The sequence below is a fragment of the Mustela nigripes genome, chromosome 8 (genome assembly GCF_022355385.1).
Source record: "Mustela nigripes isolate SB6536 chromosome 8, MUSNIG.SB6536, whole genome shotgun sequence".
NCBI classification, from domain to species: domain Eukaryota; kingdom Metazoa; phylum Chordata; class Mammalia; order Carnivora; family Mustelidae; genus Mustela; species Mustela nigripes.
In genome coordinates, this window is record NC_081564.1 from 26,819,919 (window position 1) to 26,841,063 (window position 21,145).

The window sequence follows — 21,145 nt, forward strand, 5'->3', positions numbered from 1 at the left end:
CTCTCTCTCTGCCTGCCTCTCAGTGTACTTGTGATTTCTCTCTGTCAAATAAACAAATAAAATCTTAAAAAAAAAAAAAAATAAATAAATTTTTTCTAAGCCTGTTTCCTTATCTGTAAGATGGGACAGTAACAGTACCTATTCCATAGGACACTATTGAAAGAATGCAACTGAGATTATATCTGGTATGTAGTAATGAACATTTCCTAAATGGAAGTTATTGTTATTATAAACAAACTTACAGTTAGGAAAAACTATGGCCTAGGGAAGAATCATTTGCCCACTGCCCCAAGGAAAATTGTGGTGTCAGAACCAGAACCCAGGCCTCCTGACCGCTCATGCAGTGTACTTCCAAATGTACCAAGGGACCAAAAACTCTAAGAAGCCATCCTCCCAGGGCTGCTAATGGGCTACATGGTTTTAGGTTGAAAAGCTCTCTGAGAATGTGATTTTCAAATCAGCAAGAGGGGAGGGAAGATGTGGGAGTACATTAGGTTCCTCTTCAAGGAGAAGCAGGCCAGCTTCACTCTGGCCTAAGGCTGAGCCTGCTGGGGTTTATTCACAAGACGTTCAGATCCAGGATGGTGCTCTCAGCCAAAGGCAACAAGCTTTCTGGCTGCTGCTGGCCCATCTGCTCTGATGAGACTCTCCCAAACCCTGATCTCCCATTGGTTTCATTCCAAGGAATCTCCTGGAGGAAAGATAAGCAGCAGTTATTTCACAGCTGTAGAAATAGTAAGTTCTAGAGGGACATTTCTATCTGTTTGGCTGAGTGAGATTTTCTAGTAGGCCAAGGATGCAGCAGTGGTCACTCAACTCTCTCCGTGCCTTTTTCTCACCCTGTGGCACTTCCTTTCCCTGGCCACAAGCAGGTACCCACTGCTTGCCTGGGCCTTCTGCCTACGTAGAGAGCCCCCTCTCTGCCTGGGTTCTAACCTTCAGTTCTATCCTTTCTTCATTGACAGTCTTATTCCCTCACTCATCCTAACTGCTCCTTTATTTATTTTTATTTTTTGAGATCTTATTTGTTTATTTGACAGAGAGAGAAACAGTGAGAGAGGGAGTGGGAGAGGGAGAAGCAGGCCTTCCACTGAGCAGGAAGCCCAATGCAGGGCTTGATCCCAGGACCCTGGGTTCGGGACCTGAGCTGAAGGCAGACACTTAACTGAGCCACCCAGGGGTCCCTTAACCAAACAAAATGCTCTGGGGCGCCTGGGTGGCTGTGGGTTAAAGCCTCTGCCTCTGGCTTAGGTCATGGTGTCAGGGTCCTGGGATTGAGCCCCACATTGGGCTCTCTGCTCAGTGGGGAGCCTGCTTCCCCCCTCTCTGTCTCTCTGCCTGCTTGTGATCTCTCTCTCTGTGTCAAATAAATAAATAAAATATTTTTTAAAAAAATAAAAGAAGATGCTTACGAGTTTAATAGAGTCAGTAGTGAGCAGAATTCAGAGAAATCTGCATTCTGGGCTTGACCCCTGTTATTGAGTTTTTGTAAGAACTTGGGCAACTTAATTGTCTTTTCTGGGCCTCAGTATCTTTACCTACAAACATATTGTGTGTCGTATGGCATTTCAAGAACCATGGAGTAGATTATTCCACAAAGGGCAGAGATCCCAGTGATTTACCTAAAGACAAAAAAGTACACAGAGAAGTAGTGAGCCCAAGGGCAGAAATTTTCAGAGTGCAAATGCCAGGCCCCCTAAAATATTATTTGAAGGTGTGTTATGATGACTGGTATGTGGGGAGTGGCATGCAGGATCTAGTCCTGGGTGAGCTATAAGGAATATCCCCCCTAGACAAGAGGCCTAGATTTTAAAGTCTATTCTTGTACTGAGTAGGCCTCAGTGCAAGGAAAAATCCAGACCAGCTTTGTACTATAACCATGTCCATTCTTTTTTTTTAAACATGTCCATTCTTAAAAGAGCAAATATAAGAAGTAAAAAGAGCTTTGGCCCAGATCACCAATAGTTACTTGAACATCATGGTATAGGACTAGCTGCGAGTTTCTTCTGCAAGGCTATAAAGATGAATTCAAGCAATTGAAGGGATATTGAGCTCAAATTTGGGCAAATGACATAAGAACATTTCAAAAGATATCAGAACTATAAGCAAATGTGTGGGTGTTTCCACTTTTGTTTAAACTGTGGCCAGTTACATTCATAGATGAAGCTTCCGCTGGGGTCACTTGAGAAAACTTAAAAATCTTAGTGATTATCCCTAATATGTGTTCTCTGTCAAGGTGGTATCCATAATCTTGACTTTATATACAGAGCAAGGTGTGGGGGATGAAGACTTAAGGTTCCAAATTCTGAAATAACCTGACAGTCACTACATCATTGCTCCTGCCTGGAAAAATGACCCACACCCTCTAACTTGTCTTCTTTGGTGCCCCACAGTTGGGTTGACAATGAATTCTTACAGGCTTGAGTCTTACAACATTGCTGGAACAGCAGAAGCACCTACAGACAGTGCGTAGGCTGGAAAATCTATCAAGCCTGCTTAGATCCTCTCCCTGCTGGAACGCTGATATGGTCAGACCTCCAGAGTCAGCGGTTCATCCAGGCAGAGAAACACTGAAGGAGGGGTGGCACTGTTTTCGCGGAGTCTTCAGTGACTTTCCACTGAGCTGTGGGAAAATTTGACAGTTGACTGTGGCTGAATCATAACTCAGAGGTCCTGACCACTCAGATCTTTGAAGATTCCTTTCATTCCTTTCCCAAAAGGGGAACCTGGCAAACTCCAATTGGTTAATTCCATTTACCAAGGTTGCAAGGAACAGAAGGTAAATGGAACCTTACTGTTGTCAGGTACTTTATATATATTTTTTTTTCATTGAATCTTCATAAACCATTCAGTGGGTTACTTACTATTAGTATCCCTAGTTGACAGATGAGGAAACGGAGGCCCAGAGGGGCTAACAACTTGCCACGGTCATATAACTTGGGTTGAGATGCTGAGAAATTGTAGCATCCTGACCTCAGAGTCTGTGCTCCTCACCATTATGTTGTACCACATCTAAACACCAGCACAGACATGTCGAGCTCAAAGGCACTTCGGATATCATATATCAACCCCCAGATTTTGCAGCTGAGCTAAAAGAACTAGTTAAATGATGAGAATTGCCTAGAGACGGAGCCAGGATCTGAAGCAGGTCTCGTCACTCCAGGGTTCAATGCTCTCTGCTGAAGCAGAAGGCCTTGGGTTCTCTACATCTTCCTAAGAATGTGGAGTTCTTTGATACTTTATTCCTTACTCTTTAGGGAATAGGAACTTAAATTTATATAAATATAAAGATATTTTCATATAGTTTTTCTACCATATACTGATCTTCCAATTCTTCCTACTCCTTTTTTAGAAGTCTTTTTTTTTTTTTTTTTTTAACTTGGCTCCTTTTTGCCTTCTCCTTCTTTTTTTAAATCTCAAGAAAGTGAAAGCATTTTCAGATAGGATTTTTTAAAAACCTTTAAAATCTTTAACAAACTTTCTCTTCTTTTACCAAAGCATTTTATTTTACTTTATTTTTTTGAGGGAGAGAAAGGAGAGAGGGAGAGAGAGAATCTTAAGCAGGGTCCTCGCCCAGCATGGAGCCTAATGCAGGGCTTGATCTCACAACCCTGGCATCATGACCTGAGCCAAAGCTAAGAGTCAGGCATTCGATCAACTGAGCCACCCAGATGTCTCTACCAAAGCATTTTATTTTATTTAAGATTTTAATGGGGCGCCTGGGTGGCAGAGTGGGTTAAAGCCTCTGCCTCCGGCTCAGGTCATGAACCCAGTGTTCTGGGATCGAGCCCAGCAGGGAGCCTGCTTCCCTTCCTCTCTCCTTCTGCCTGCCTCTCTGCCTACTTGTGATCTCTCTCTGTCAAATAAATAAAAATCTATTTATTTGACAGAGAGACACAGCAACAGAAGGAACACAAGCAGGGGGAGTGGGACAGGGAGAAGCAGGCTTCCCGCTGAGCAGGGTGAGCAGGGAGCCCAATGCAGGGCTTGATCCCAGGACCTCGGGATTATCACCTGAGCTGAAGGCAGCTGCTTAACAACTGAGCCACCCAGGCGCCCCAGCAAAGCATTCTAAACATTGTTATTTAGTGATGATTTCTGTCAATATCCAATTAACATTTTTTTAAAAGAATATACAATTTTTATTTATTTTTTATTTGAGAGAGAGAGAGAGCGGGAGAGGGGAGAGAGTCAGAGTGAAAAGCAGACTCCCCACTGAGCAGGGAGCCTGATGTTGGACTTGATCCTGGGACTCCAGGATCATGATCTTAGCCAAAGGGAGTCTCTTAACCAACTGAGCCACCCAGGCAACCTCATCCAGTTAGCATTTTTTAATCTCGCACTACCCTCCTCTGTCTTCTTAGGAGATGACCAACTAAGGCTCGGTATGTCCCCTTAGCTCCCTATGTCCATCTCCAGGCCTTACTCTGTTCAGATTCTTCCTCACGTCCTGCCTCTTATCTCAAGATAATATTCTTACTGCTCCCCAGGCAGTCTCTATACAGTGACCTTGGCCTCATTCTTTCCCACGTCCTTCTAAATCGGGAACAACAAAGGTTAAAGGGGTGAGAATGAGTCTGGAAACAGCAACATGTGGCAGGCAAGTGTTTGATCTTTGTAATTCAACAAATCCTCATCCCTCTGGGCAGATCAGTTAGCCTTGCTGAGCCTCATATGTCAAGTGGACAGGAAACCCCCTACTTCAAGGTGATTATGAAAATGGAATAAAAGAATATATAAAAGTGTGAGGAGATCACCAAGCACACAACAGACAGACACTGCTTCTCCCTCTTCTAGCTCCTTCCCCTTTTTTCACAAAAGTGTTCAAAAGAGTTTCATTTTGAAAAAACCCAGATTTCATCCTCAAACAATAAGCTGTTCTTTCTCTTTCCTGTCATTCCAAGCTTATTCAAAGCTTATCCTCACAGTTGGCTCTTCCTTCTCCATATTCAATTCATTTTGGTCACGATATATTGAAATACTAGGGACAGCTTAGCCCATTTCTATTTATTTATTTATTTGACAGAGACACACACACACACGCACACAGTGAGAGAAGGAACACAAGCAGCAGGAGTGGGAAAGGGAGAAGCAGGCTTCCCACCGAGCAGGGAGCCCGATGCGGGGCTTGATCCCAGCATTCTGGGATCACAACCTGACCGAAAGCAGACACCTAACAACTGAGCCACCCAGGCACCCCATGTTAGCCCATTTCAATGCCCTCCCAAACTCTAAATTCAGTATACACTTGTGAATTGGCTCCTCAAGCATTAACTATGGCCTGACACTCTGACCTTTGGTGGCCTGCTCATTTCTGCACCTCCTCTAACTTCTCTGAACACTGCTGTCTCAGTCACTTTCTACACTCATCTTTATGCATCTTGTGTTCAGGGGATCACCTCCTTTCCCTTGGATTCAACTACCACTATTTACTAAGATTCCCAGCTCTCACTGTCTAGTCCAAATTTCAATCCTTAGGCTCCAGACCTGAATTTCCAACTGGTCATAGGACTCTCTCTTTGGAGGTTCCATAAGTATCCAAATCTCCAAATTTGCTTTTTTGCCCTCGTGGCTATTTCCTAAATGGCTCCACTATCAAACAAGTGCTCAAGGAATAAGCCTAAGTCATCTTGAGTGTATCATCTATACTCTATATTCTGTATTTGAATGGTCACAAATCCCTTTTAATTCCCACAATATCTTCTGAATTCACCCTCTTTCCAGTGCCTTAGCTCAAGCCTTTGTCATGCCACAGCTAATACTCCAGACTGAAGGCCCTGACTTCCAGTCATTCACCCAGTTCACCCTCTGCTCAGATCTGTAATTTATCTAATTAACAGATCTGAGCATTAATCACCTGCTCTCAAGTCTTCCATACAGTCTTCCTACAAAATCCTGAATATTTGTATCTCTAGCTCCCCATTAGAGTCATTAGTCACCACCTACTAGAGTCATTAAATATGCATCAAGAAAGCACATTAGGGGCGCCTGGGTGGCTCAGTGGGTTAAGCCGCTGCCTTCGGCTCAGGTCATGATTTCAGGGACCTGGGATCGAGTCCCGCATCGGGCTCTCTGCTCAGCAGGGAGCCTGTTTCCTCCTCTCTCTCTCTGCCTGCCTCTCTTCCTACCTGTGATCTCTGTAAAAAAAAAAAAAAATCTTTCAAAAAAAAAAAAAAAAAAAAAAAAGCACATTAAATGAATGAATACAAGCCCAGAACAATGCCATGGATAGTAGAGATTATGAAAGAAATATAATATGGTTCCTATCCTCTAGGAGCTTATATTCTTTTTGGAGAGACAAAAGAAACGTAAGAGACTATAGTGTTAAGTACCTAAACTGAGATACAAGCTCCAAACGCCAGAGAACCTCAGAAGAGACAGGTGAGTGTAAGGTAGAACAGCTGATAAAGACCTCCCATGGGAAGAGATACTTCTGAGGACCTCAAAGGGTGGGTGGGGTTTGTGAGGGCATTGGTGGAAGGGGGAGGAACCTCCAGGATGGAAATGGCCAGTAAACAGTACATAACACTGGTTGGACAAAAAGAAGTGTAGCCTTATGGGGATGGGAAACTATGTTAGGATACAATGAGACTAACCTGGAGAGAGAACGTGGCCCTGAAAACAGAGGCCCTTGAAGAGTCAGGAAAAAGGGAGTTTACTTTGAATAAGAAAGCGGTAACTTGTTTGAGTGTTATAGTAATGCAAAAACAATCATATACAAAAGTTATCATAACATAAAAGCCACCTTTTGATACACACATATACATACTCTTTTAACACAGCTGTGAGATAGATACTATTATCACCATTTCTTAGATGAAGAAATTGAGGCATAGAACAGTCACATAACTTGCTTGGGGCCAGACAGCTGTGTGTAAGGCCCCGTACTAAGCACTGCTGGCACAGATAAAGAACATTGTTTTCAAAGATTCTGAAATCCAACCACAGACAGGTACTCAAATTAGCACCTCATAAATAATTATTTATAAATCAATGTGTTAGGTATTGTAACAAATACATACACAAGATGGGAGTGTTATTTTAGGAAAATTAATCTAAAACAGCTCTATCAGAAGCCAAAAGTAGGGGCGCGTGGGTGGCTCAGTGGATTAAGCCGCTGCCTTCAGCTCAGGTCATGATCCCAGGGTCCTGGGATCAAGCCCCGCATCGGGCTCTCTGCTCTGTGGGAAGCCTGCTTCCTCCTCTCTCTCTGCCTGCCTCTCGCCAACTTCTAATCTCTGTCTGTCAAATAAATAAATAAATAAAATAAATCTTAAAAAAAAAAAAAAAAAGCCAAAAGAAATCAGAGAAATGAGCTTCCTAGCTAATAGAGTGATCCAGGCCAGCTCCAGCGAGGAAGGTAATGATGGTGGATACAGTAAGACTGGAAAAGAGGCATAATGTAAGACATTTCAAAGGCAGAAAGGACAGTAACAGGTTTAATGTGAGAAAAAGAATCCAACTGAAGTTTTCTGTTTTTTAAAGATTTTTGTTTATAAGTAATCTCTATACCCAACGTGGAGTTCAAACTTACAACCCCAAGATCAAGAGTGGCATGCTCCACTGACTGAGCCAGCGATGCCCCTAGACTGAAGTTTTTAAGTCTGGGAAGCTGAAAGAAGGATATTAGTAAGAGAAAGACATCTTCATTTGAAGGTATACTGAGTTGAAGACAAAGTAGGGCTGCTCTGCTCTGGGAGAATATAAAAGACTTTAACATAGTAAGATTAGAAGTGTAACTTCAAAAATTGTTAGTACCCAGGGCGCCTGGGTGGCTCAGTGGGTTAAGCCGCTGCCTTCGGCTCAGGTCATGATCCCAGAGTCCTGGGATTGAGTCCCGCATCGGGCTCTCTGCTCAGCAGGGAGCCTGCTTCCCCCCTCTCTCTCTCTGCCTGCCTCTCTGCCTGCTTGTGATTTCTCTCTCTGTCAAATAAATAAATAAAATCTTAAAAAAAAATTGTTAGTATCCAGGCTTGAGTTTTATACAAAGAGAGAATTTTTAAACATTTTAATTAACTCTGTGCCAGTAGGATGGCCGCTATGTATTCACTGTAGTTTTATCTTCTCCTCACATTCTGCTAGTCTCTGTTATCAATGCACCATCCTTTCCACAGAAATGAGGTATGATTATAATGTAATAAAATTGACATTTAAATGTACAAGAACTTATCTGAAACCTATTCCAAAAATTCTGTTTTTGTTCAACACTATCCTGGAAATTGTCCACACTGGAGTTGCTTTCAGGATCAATCCACAGTCCAAACTTTACTGACACACTTGTTAACATCGCAAACCTGATCACCCATTAACTTAGCTCTGAGTTAACTTTTCTTGTTTTTTTTTTTTTTTTTTCAAAAATAAAATCTACCTTCCCCCCTAAAAACCAAACTAGATTTCTTGAGCATCAACACTAAATCTCTAGAGGTTGTGCCACAGATTCTGTAGGCAATTTGGGGAAAGGCTTTCCTTTTTTTTTTTTTTAAAGATTTTTATTTATTTATTTGGCAGAGAAAAAGAGTATGAGCACAAGCAGGGGGAGCAGCAGGCAGAGAGAAAGGGAGAAGCAGGCTCCCCAATGAGCAGGGAGCCTGACTTGGGGCTCCCAGGACCGTGAGATCACAACTTGAGCTAAAGGCAGACACCCAGCTGACTGAGTCACCCAGGCGCCCCAGGAAGTGGGTTTCCAAATATTCTTAAAAGAGTGGCAACATCACTGTGGGGAAGGGTTGCCCCTACTGAGAATGGGGCACCGTACAGCCAATTATTTTATATATCTGCTTTTGGATCTTGGACCTTTGGAGCAGCCGTAAATGCAAGTCCTATCATCTTATACTAAAGAAGAGGAAAAGAAGGTCCAGAAAAGTTACATAACTTGTATTAGTAATGAAACTAATACATAGTTCTGCCAGGGCTTTAAAAACTTATGATTTTGCAAAAAAAAAAAATTATAATTTTGCTATTATACTGTGCTGCTTCTGATAAAATAAGAACATTGCTTCCCAATGGATGGTAAATTTACTAGTTAAGGAATATCAATACTAGGGGCACCTGGGCGGCTCAGACCATTAAGCATCTGTCTTGGGCTCAGGTCATAACCCCAGAGTCCTGGGATGAAGCCTCGCATCAGGCTCCCTGCGCACAGGGAGCCTGCATCTCCCTCTCCTCCCTGCTTGTGCACTCTCTCATTATCCCACTCTCTCTCAAATAAATAAGTAAAATCTTTTAAAAAGAATAAAGGATATCAATACTATATAATCCCATCTCACGTAGCCGTAACTTTAATATTATTTTTTTTTAAGATTTTTTTTTTTTATTGAGAGAGAAAGAGAGAGAGATCTTGAGAGGGGAGAGGGTCAGAGGGAGAAGCAGACTTCCCACTGAGCAGGGAGCCCGATGTGGGACTCGATCCCAAGACTCCAGGATCATGACCTGAGCCGAAGGCAGTTGCTCAACCAACTGAGCCACCCAGGCACCCCACTTTAATATTATTTTAATTTCATTCGTTTCTCCACCACTTTCTGTAATCTGTTAACTCAACAACGAGTCATGAAAATTTGTCATAAAACTTGAATTAAGTCTACCTTGTAGAGATATAGAACATAAGAAATAGAAAGGACTGATTCCCTCAGATTACAGTATTACTATATGGTGTAAGTATGTTATAAACCAGATCAATAAGTAAATACAATTTCTTTGTGTTTGTGTAATGTGTTCAACTGAAGGCTATGGTGTATTTACCATCAGGAGATTTATTCATGAACACTCCCTTGAATACAGACAGTAAGTTTTACTTATTCCTCTTTTAAATTCTACTCATTCACCACTGGTATGCCATACACATTTATATATAGCAGACACTTATACTATCTTAAACTGAATTGGAAGCCTGCAGGCTTGAATTATTTAAGAGAAAAACATTTCCACTTGTCCTGCCAAACACGTTGATCAATGCTCACTTAAGTGAGGTAATCATCTCCTCTCATTTTGTAAGGGTTACTCTCTTCAGGTGACTAAGCAGTCTGCAATCTTCCTTCCTTTAACTGGATAATTTTCAGGCTTGTCTTCTCCTTCCGGTTTTTACAACTTCACGCAATCATTGTCTCCTGTGAATATGGTTAATGGTTTCATGGCTACAGTCTCTCACTAGCACGTATATATCTAGAACTCTCTAGACATCTTTCCATATACTGGTACGGTGCAACACTTTATCTACTCTGCTGTTCCAGACAGACTGGCTACTCTGCAATGGTCATCTTTTTCTGTTTGCAGTCTCACTTTTCCTTTTTTTTTTTTTTTTTTGGATTGACCTTCCTGTGTCCTCTACACATCCTCTGGCTCAGATGTTTGTTCTCCCCGCTCTGGATCTGTGTGGCACTTTCAGTAATGTTATCACCTAATATTATAAACACAGCTATTGTTTATCAAGCACTAACCATGTGCTATGTCTGCAGCCTTATGTATATAATACAAACTACCTGGCTTTTCCTTCTACCACTTCCTAAGCACACTTTCTGTACCCTATAAAGGCTCTTATAGGTCTAGCACAGTGCCTGGGACATAGCAGATACTCAAGAAATTTCTGTAAGAGCCATTATTATGATAATGAAAACAAGCACCACAACTTGTTCATGTTTTACCCCAGGGCCTCACACAATGTCTGGCACATTCAACACATGTTAAAACTAACTAATGAAGAGTACAAATATTAAACACGTAATAGATTTCTGTGAAACAATCTGTACAGCCTGCCACGGACTGCCAAAACTAACTCTTTAGAGTCCAGACAGGACAAGTATCCAGTTATTAACAGAGATGGGGCTACGGAGCACAGAAGCACAGCCCAGAATTTCAGCAGGACACAGGATACCAGGTTCAGGAAGCTCTTGATGGCTAGTGGCTGCAGAGGCTGAGTATGGAGGATGGGCTTCTATGGATTGCTCTGTCTCAGGCCAATAACTGTTTGGTCCCCAAGTGTAGATGGCATGGTCAGACCAACTCCCTTAACTGGGGAGAAACCTGGGAGTGTAAGAAAGGCTCTTGATGATCAAGGGAGCCCTGATTCTTAGAGAACTGAAGCCTCTATCTGCAGCACCCACAGAGATCCAAAGGTGAGGCTCTGAGGCTGTGAGATTCAGCAGCTGGCAGTCCACGAAACAGTGTTAGAGTCTGGCAAGAACTAGCCGGGCCCCGGGGCGCCTGGGTGGATCAGTCAGTTGAGCCTCTGACTCTTGGTTTCAGATCCAGTCATGATCTCAGGATGGTGGGATCAAGCCCCACGTTGGGCTCTGCACTCAGCTAGAGTCGGTTTGGGATTCTCTCCCTCTCCTTTGCACTCTGCCCCCATTCCTGCTGTGTGCAAGTGCTCACGCTCTCTATCTCAAATGAATAAATAAACCTAAAAAAAGAGAGAGAGAGAGAGAGAACTAACAGGGCCCAGCAACCAGAGTGAGACTCAAAATCTAGATTCGGGGTGCCTGGGTGGCTCAGTTGTTAAGCATCTGCCTTCAGCTCAGGTCATAACCCCAGGGTCCTTGGATCAAGCCCCACATCCGGCTCCCCACTTGGCGGGAAGCCTGTTTTCTCCCTCTCCCACTCCCCCTGCTTGTGTTCCCTCTCTCGGAGTATCTCTCCGAGAGAGTATCTCTCTCTGTCAAATAAATAAATAAATAAAACCTTTTTTAAAAAGCTAGATTCAAGTTTTTGGCAGTGCTCAGTTTAAGAGACAACAGTGCACTGTGATGAGTTTAAGGAAATGAAACGTAGCTTCAGTTACTGAGCTGGAATGCAAGAAGACTTAGTACTTCCAATATAGCAGACTGGTTATCCAATTTGGGGCATTCATTCAGGCAGGGCTAGCAGCAAGGTTGGGATATGAAGTAGGACTCAGATCCTGGGACTAAGGGCAGGACTTGCCAGTTGTTAATGTAGTTGGTGGGGCAAAGAACATTTTACCTTATTACAATACTGCAAGCACCCTACAATGGATCATTAGCACACACTACAGCCTCCCAGAACGCAAAATCTACTTTGTTTCAGTAAGGATTTTAAGATGCTAGTTATCTAAGGTGGCAAATAAAGTACAGAACACCAATCTGTTTAGCTTGGCTTCATAAATATCTAATTCTTTCTGTACACTTGTTCCACCCTTAGACCATATACAGCTGTGTACCTGCTTGGTCTCTTAATCCCCATACAGTGTTTTTTCCCATCTAATTGAGCCCCAACCACTTCCAAGTTGAAATTACTTTTTACAACCCCAAATTGGTTGTTTCAACCTCTGATTCTATGACCAGAACTCCAGTCATCATTAGGTCCTAGAAACTAGGTCCACTCACACCAGCAGTAAAAATAGTCCTTTTCCTTTAAAATCAATCAAACCAAATACAATACTACTGGGGCACCTGGGTGGGTCAGTTGGTTAAGGGACTGCCTTCAGCTTAGGTCACAATCCCGGGATCCTGGAGTCCTAGGATGGCTCCTAGCTCAGTGGGGAGTCTGCTTCCCCCTCTGGCCCTCTCCCCTCTCATGCTCTTTCTTATTCTCTCTCTCAAATAAAGAAATAAAATCCTTTTTTAAAAAGCAAATACAGTACTACTACTACTATTAATAATAAACTCTTCTCATCTCCTAATTCTTCAGCAAAATCGCCCTTGCTAACTTCACTTTTCAGATACCAAGCTGTCTTATATTATTCTATGCTCTGTGTATGGTTCTTTGGATTTAATATACCTAAGTTGTTGTGCTTTTTTTCTTTTTAGGTTCATGTTAAAGCAATATACACAAATCATGGACTATCTGGTTCCACCACCCATCTGATAACTTTCTTCTACAATACTCCCACCAAGTGGTCATCTGGACCATCCTTGAACACCCAGAACGACTGAGAGCTCACTGCCTGCACACCCAGCCTATTTCATTTCATACGACCTATTGAAAATAACTGCTTTGGGTTGAAATATGCCTCCCTGACTTCTATCCATTGACTCCAGCTCCTCTCCTTAGGGCCAAACAGAACAACTATAAACCTCTTATATGTGGCCACCTTCAGATATTGGAATAAAGTGACAATATTCTTCCTGAGTTTGTTTGCTTTGTTTTGCTAGATAAATGTTCCCAGTGCCCTTGACTATCTGTTGTTGTTGTTAAATGTTCTCAGCAACATTACTCTTTCTTTTCTGGATACATTCAAGATGATTTATATGCCTTGTATCTAACCCAGAGCTAGATAAATTTCAGATATACTCTAGCTACTACACCTGTCAATATGCAACCTAAGGTCCTAACAGCTTTTTTTTGGCAGCTATAACACACTACAGGCTCACACTGAGCTTACAGACAACTATCTCTAAATGCCACATGTTTTGGTGCTAACCCCACTGCATATTTATGTAATTGTTTGGGGAGAGAAGGAGGTAGAAAAGGAGGTTGGGTTTTTTGTTTTTGTTTTTCTGAGAAGGAGCTTTATTTACCACATTGATATTTCATGAAATTTAGGTACCAAAAAGTCAACCTGGGATTTTGCATTCCTAATGATACATAAGCCTGTGCTGAGTTGGCTAGCCTAAATGATTAACAAACTGGTGATGGTTCATGGACGAGATTTCAGCTCTGGCTAGTCATATTTGCTTTATTTCACAGTCTCAGACTACAGCCTTCCTCAAAAATTACTCAGTGTTCAAAGTGTATGCTATTTATCACCAGAAGAACTAGTGGAAAGCATATAAGTAATTCAGTGCAAAGGCATTATCACCACTGGAAAAATACCTTAAAGATTAAGGATGGGTGTGTGTGTGTGTGTGCTCCCATAGGAATAGTATATTCAAACACCTTTTCCTCAATTAAAAATAATTATCTTACAGAGATACCACTGTATAGATTTTCAAAGATATTTTAACTTAGCTTATTTGATTCTTTCAAATCAAAGGAAGTGGAATGGGTATTATTATCTTCATTTATAGATAAACTGTGGTTCAGAAAGGTCATGACTTGTCTATGATTACATAAGCAAAAAGGACAGAACCAGGGTTGAACCCCAAGTCCTTGGATTTCTATCCCAGTGCAGTTCCCCCTGTACCCATGGCAATCTAAGTGTGGACCAGTCCTGGCTTTAAGGCACTAATGTGCAAGGATTTCTCCTGCAGGTGTTAAGGCACATGTGCTCTACTTGCTCTTGCCATCAATATAAAAAAGGTGGGGGGTGGAGGGTCTCAGTGAAAACAGCTGTTACAACATTTAATAAATGTTAAACTCTAGCAACAGTAAAATCATAGAATTCATGAGAATTAGTCCAATACCTTTGAATTAAGAGATTAGGAAGGGGTATCAAGTAATTTACCTAAAGCTATAATTATATAATAGCAAAACCATGACTAGAACCCGTTTATTTACCCAATTCAATGTTTTTTTTTGTTATACTCTACTGTTTCTCAAAATACAAGTAGGCAGCTATCTGTTACCTATATCTACAACTTTCTGAAAATGGGGTCTGAAACGTTAACTATAACACAAGAACGTTATGGCCAAGGAAATACGAACCAGGAGGCTAATTAGAGAGAGATGAACGAAGACATATTGAACAGCAACTTTCCCAATAGACAGAGCTGTGCTATATGAAGTAGTCCCCAAGAATGGGCTCCTTCCCCCAACACCTATTGTTCAGAGTCACTCAAGGAGTTGGACTACTTGTATCCTCTATAATCAGGGTGCAACGAAGACAGCTGAGTGTTACTGAAAGGAGAGGAACAAGAATCTGCTGCAGCCAATTGTGGTCTTTTTTAAAAGCAGGCTAAATAAGCAGCTATTGAGTTAATATACATAAAAAGAATTCATCAAGTGACTACAAACATTTATAAGTACTGACATGGTGTTCGATTTGGTTCAACAATCATTTATTGAGCTCTAGTTATATGCAAATTTGTGTAGATTCAAAGACATGAGTATTATGGCAACACAGAAGTAGGAATTTACATAAACCTGAGGATCCAGGAAAGGCTTTATTCAAGAGACACTTGAATTTAAGGTTTGGATAAGACTATCTAAGAAAAGAAGGAACTCAACAAAGACACAGGTGTGAAATGGTATCTAATGTTTGTACAACCAGAAGCAGTTGGACAATACTGGAGTCCAAAGCAGGGCAGGGAAGAGTGATAGCATAAAATGAGGTCCAATCAGAGGGCCTTATTCCATACAGTGTTGGACTTCAGACTAAACTAATGGACTGTCATTGAAGAACAGATCAACCTGGGAACTAAGGCCAAGGGGGAATTTGAAGTTGGGAGGCAGAAAGACTAATTATGAGTTGGTTGAAGTAATTTAAGAAATGATGAGAGCCTGTACAAGGAATGTACAAGTAGCAATAGGAATGCATCAGATAAGCCATATCCCAGAAAAAAACTGAGGCTGTTCAATGATGTTATCAGAGGGGTGGGGCTTCCTGATCTAAATATCTCTTTTAGGGGTGCCTGGGTGGCTCAGTGGGTTAAAGCCTCTGCCTTTGGCTCAGGTCATGATCCAGGGTCATGGGATTGAGCCCCACATCGGGCTCTCTGCTCGGCGAGGAGCCTGCTTCCTCCTCCCTCTCTGCCTGCCTCTCTGCCTACTTGTAGATCTCTGTCTGTCAAATAAATAAATAAAATCTTTTAATAAATAAATAAATAAATAAATAAATAAATAAATAAATATCTCTTTTAGGGCCTCTCCTATGCCTGACACTTACAGTATCAGAGGTTCCTTCTGCAGGGTTTGAAGAGGACCTTACTAAACTGGAGTCGATTAGTGCATTTTTAGTGTCGGTCAACTAACATTAAGGTGTAATTATACAAATTTAATGAGTAAAGAAGGCCTTGAAGGGAAGAACATGTGTCATCATGAGGAGAAGCAAGCAGCACAAGGGATAAAGTGAAACAAAAGTTAAAACATTCAGGCCACTAAAAGGCAAAGAAACTTCACCATTGGCAGACAAAGCCACCATTTTAACTGGTTGGCTCTTCTCGGCTACAAAATCCATTCTCAGTCAGGCTGGGGATACCATTCCAAAACTCTTCCATATACATAAGAGTAATAATAATGATGATGATAAAATGAGCCCTATCAAATAAAGAAATATGACTTCTGAGCTAAGAAACATCATTAAGACAGCAATTGGGACTTTTATAAAGTTGCTTAGAAATCAGGTCACCTCAGCTCTTTCCCTTGTGACTATCAGTGAAATACTGGCTTCTGTATTTTCATTTCCAATAAGTGTTATGTTTAACTTGGAAATCTGACAAATACCAAGAACCCTGCCCCATAGTTCACAGTATTACTGGGAGGATGAAATGGGACAAAAAGAGGCAAAAGCTTGTGTGCGTCATAAAGTGTTAAAATGGTAATAAGCAGCCCTCTCGCTCGAAGGAGAATAAAGTGCAGTGGGATCTCCATGCCATAGCCCTTTCAAGGACTACTCAGCAATGATTATCATAAAATTTTAGTTCTTCAAATATGATGAGCAGAACCCATAGTACTTTAAACACTTTCCTTAAGAATCAAGATTAACACACACCGTGAATTTAAAAATAACACCTAAGAACAGACACTAGTACATTTCTAACAAATGAACTCTTCCTATAAAATCAGTTTCTATAATGAAACTCTTTTGTCACAAATAAGCATGTTAACAGAGGAATTTATATTTGACTATATTATTTGAATCATATTTTGTTAGAATTAGGAAAGGCTTAGTTTATCTCTATAAACTGTCTTTCCAGCCTCTTCCCCTCGACAAACTTTCTTAAAACAGGAAAGCGGAGATAAAGGTTGAACCCAGACTAAACTAGATTTCCTGACTCGGTCTAAAGCTCTTTTTTCTATAATTTTTTATAAAATATTTCAAATGTAAAGAAAAGCCTAACAACAAATACCCAGATTTTTTAAATGTTAACATCATATGCTTCAAATCTTTTTTGACAGGAAATGGCACTTTAATGTTTTGTATCTTTTTAAAAAAAGAATTAAAATATTATATATCAGCAAATGATGCCCATTCCTCTACCTCATTCTCCAGAAATAACCATTATATTGAGGTTGTGGTATATTCTATTCTTCCTGTTCATGTCTGTATACACTCAAATGATTATATATCCATAAACCACACCATGTTGCCACAAAACGAGATGGTCTTCAAAACAAGGAGGAGTCTCTTATTCTAGCACACTTGCATGCAATTCAAACCTCTGGGGCTTGGCTGGGTATTACAAAAAGAAACTAGGGCAGAATTTAAAGTTTTTTTTAATGATTACCATAGAAGGATCTAGTGGTGTCTTAATATTTAGAGTGAAAAATAAATTAGGTAAATATAAAAATTTAAATACAACTTTTTTTTATCCTTCTCACATTAGCACTGCATATTTGTGAAACCCTGGTTTGTAATGACCCAGTGTGAATGACCTGTCACTGAACAATAGGGAAAGATGGATTAAGCAATTTATCTAGTAATAATAGTTTCTACTTCTGCTTCAAGGTCCAGCTCAAATGTCACCACCTTAATGAATCTGTCCTTGATCCCATCAGAATTAATTCCTTAAACAGTCATTTACTGAGTGCCAGAGCCCTGTAGATACAGAAGCAGATCAGACCCAGTTCCTGCCCAGGGCTCAGAAATAATTACACAACAGCTTTTGATAAATGCTCTAACAGAGGTATCCATAAAGGGTTAGTGAAATCTACACTTTTCCCGGAGCAATTGAATAAGACATTACAGAGGAGGTGATATTTGAGCTGCATCTTGCGGGATGAGTAGGAGCTCACGAAACAGATGAGAGGTCATTCCAGGTAGGGAGACATTGAAAGAGAGGGCACAAAGGATGGGAAGTTATCAGTTTTAGAAAAACAACTAAGGACAGACATCAGAGGTACAGGGGTTAGAAGACTAACAACAATTCAAGCAAAAGATGACATGATTGTAGGCATGAGGTGGGAGGGGGAAGGATTAACAAAATTTAGGAGATAAATTTAGCAGAATTTGATGCTTCCTTGGAGGGAAAGAACATGGAAGAGTTGGGGATGACTCTCAAAGGCTTGGCAAAATGAATGGGCAGTGAGACCATTAGCTAAAATAGGAAATACCATACAGGAGATAAGAGGCCTGGGGATGGGGGGGTCAAGTTTCCTTTGAGGCACTTTGAGTTAGCGATGAGACCTCTTTCTTGGGCCTCAAACAATTTCCTTTTCTAGGCCAGAAATCACCTCTTTCTCAGAATTCCATAGCATAATGTATACCTTTTCCACAGATTTAAATCTGCTGTATCTGTAAGTATTTACAAGCTTGTCCCTACCTTAAACCATGAAGAAAAAGTATTAGGTTTTGTTCTCTGTGTATTGTCCTTATCTCAGAGCCTTACATACAAAAAGCCTCAGCCAAAGTTTGCATTCTTGAAAAGGGAGCTCCATCAGATAACTACAAACTCTGTTAACATTTATCAAAACAATGGCCAAAACTCGTTGAGTTACTGACTTATATAAAATATCTCAACCATTTGGTCTGCAGCACCTACTTTTAGACCGTTTTGTGCTTATCTTACTTTAAGTAGGCTCTACGCCCAGCGGGGAGTCCAACACGGGGCTTGAACTGACGATCCTAAGATCAAGACCTGAGGTGAAGTCTGATGCTCAACCAACTAAGCCATGGGGACACTTCCCCCCTCCCTCCATTTTATCTTACTTTTAAACAACCCTGCAAGGTAGCCGTATTTCTATTTTACATATAAAGCAACAGGTCAGAGTGTCTGGGTAACTTCCCTGGAGTCACAAGGTTTGCAAGTTGCTTAACCAGGACTTGGGCTGACTGGTTTCTTCACCAGAGTTAAGCTGCTCCCTTCCGATTCCCAGTTGGGCTGAAAAATGGATCTTTGTCTCCTCAGGGGGCAGCAATCTCTGGATCCGCGGGAACTGCGAGAGGGGCCTTGCGGGTCTAAAGCGCCCCCCTCCCTCCCCTGCGGGCACACCCACTGCAGACTGCAGAGCCGACAGGCGGGCCCACGGGTCCGGAGTGGGAGCCCCGCGCTGGGGCCCCAGCGTTTTGCCGTATTCACTCCACGCAAGCGCATGAGATCCCTTGACCCTTCGCTCAAGCTGGCCAGGCTCGGACCCCGAAGCCCCGGGTGGCCGCGTGCGGCCAGGGTCTTCCAGCCTGGCCCCAGGCGGGGTGGGGCAGCCCTAAGTGCTCACAAATACGGGGCACTGGAAAACGGTGGTGCAGTTACTGCCCTTGGGACACTGAAGCTCGTCCCGTACCTTCCTCCGCAGTCCCGTGCGGTGGGCCGGCCCGGTTGGCAGACCGGAGACCGAGGTCGGGGCGAGGAGAAGCCCTGCCCACTGGCGGCGGCGGCGGGAACCGGCCCCGCGAGGGTCCGACCGGCCGGGCCAGGCATTTACCTCAGACCGCGCCGCTGCCCGCCCCCGGAGGCCGCGCTCAGGGGCTCCCTCGCCGCCTCTCCGGATTCTCGGTCCCGCCAGACACCTCCGGCCAGGAACCGGACGGCGAGGGAGGAGGCAACAGAACGCATCTGGGGACCCGCAAAGGCCGCAAGCGGCAAGAAGCCGCAGCTCCTGCGTGCAGCAGAGGCGCGAGGGCTCGGGGTGGTCCCGCCGGTGGAAGGGGCGTGTCCTAGCGCGTGCGCAAAGAGGCGCGAAGGGCAAGGGGCGGTCCCACCCGCGAAGCCTGGGAAGGCGCGAGGAGGGGGCGTGCCTCACGTGAGCCCTCCAGAGGTCGAAGGTGAGGGGAGAGAGGAGAGCGCGTGCGTGGACCTGGTTGTCGGCTCCTCCTCTTTCTGGGGGCAAAGGGTAGGCAGTACTGGTCTGGACCTTAGCGCCTCGTCCGCGCTTGCAGACTCCAGTCATGGCGGGTCCTGAGTGGGAGTCGCTGGAGCACAGTTTGGAGAAGCACCTGCCTCCTGCAGACTTGCGGGAGGTGAAACGCGTTCTCTATGGCAAGGAAACCAGGTCTGGGGCCCAGAGGTTCGGGTGGGGAGACCTTGGGACCAGTGAGTGTGGGTCTGGGGAACCAGGGAGAGTGCTTCAGGATCTGAAGGGTTCTGACGGGGCGATGGAGATCTGAGTTGTTGAGCAGAAGCTTTAGGAGATCTAGTTGTGATGGCTCTGGGCCTCGGGGGTTGCATAACCCCCGAGTGACCTTTACAAGCCAGTTCTCCCCCTTGTTGCCCAGAACTCAGAAGGGAAAAGAACCTGGAAGGGAAAGGATGGGTTTTTACTCTCTGTCGTTTTCTCTGTGGCCATCCAGCTCTCTACCTACTTCCAGGGACCAGCTTCCTCCCCAGACGCAGGCCTATGCTTTGGGTGTCTGTCTGGGTCCGTGCCTCAGCCAGAGCACCTAGCAGGTCACCTGACTGTCCAGGCCCAGCCCCTACTTCCTGCAGTGACTAGGCCTCTGGCAGATCCTTGGAGGTAGAGGCTGGCTGAATCTGGTTGAGTAGGAACCTTACCCACTGGCAAGCCATAGGAATTAGTTACCACACTCAGTGCAAATGTTTTTCTGCTCTCAGTCAGTCGTGTGCATCACTAGGACTAGGTTAGTGCACTGCTGGAACTGGGTATACAAAGCTGGAAGACACTTTCACTCTTGGTTCTCTTTAGTCCATTTTTCTCCAAGCAACCCCGAAGATGTAAATCATATCTTCTTGCTCTTGTGCTTAAAATTCTGTGAAGGAGGAGCACCTGGGTGGCAGACTTGGTTAAGCATCTGCCTTTGGCTCTGGTCGTGATTCTGGGGTGCTGGGTTCCAGCCCCTGAGTTGTCAGGCTTCCTTGCCAAAAGGGAGCCTGCTTTTCCCTCTCCCTCTGGCCCTCCCCAGTCACCCCTTGTGCATGCATGCATGCTCTCTCTCAACTAATGGATAGAATCTTTAAAACAAAACAAAACAAAAACTCCTCTGTGAAGGAGTCCCATGGCTCTTAGAGTGAAATCCGAACTCTGACCCCATGCAGCTTCTGACATCATCTTCCACTGCTTTGCCCACTGGTGGGCTCCCCCATTACCCCCCCCCCCAAGCCAGACTGTGCACTTCCTGACCTTGTGGCAATGACCTTGAGGCAGGAACCTGATCAACCTGAAACTCAAGGGTGGAACAGTGGTTGGAACAGTGGTTCCCAGC

The 21,145-nt window shown here is 43.3% G+C and overlaps 2 protein-coding genes across 2 annotated transcripts in view; one reads left to right on the plus strand and one right to left on the minus strand.

The window, feature by feature from the left end:
* The window catches only part of LOC132023774 (uncharacterized), a 23,470-nt gene extending 3,595 nt beyond the window's left edge, over positions 1-19,875 (minus strand). Inside the window, exon 1 of the mRNA XM_059409914.1 lies at positions 19,270-19,875. Within this exon, the coding sequence (XP_059265897.1) occupies positions 19,270-19,875 (606 nt within the window). The remainder of the gene's footprint in view (positions 1-19,269) is intronic.
* Positions 19,809-21,145, plus strand: part of UPB1 (beta-ureidopropionase 1) — a 30,957-nt gene continuing 29,620 nt past the window's right edge. Inside the window, exon 1 of the mRNA XM_059408945.1 lies at positions 19,809-19,977. Coding sequence (XP_059264928.1) covers positions 19,874-19,977 — 104 coding nt within the window. The 5' untranslated portion in view covers positions 19,809-19,873. The remainder of the gene's footprint in view (positions 19,978-21,145) is intronic.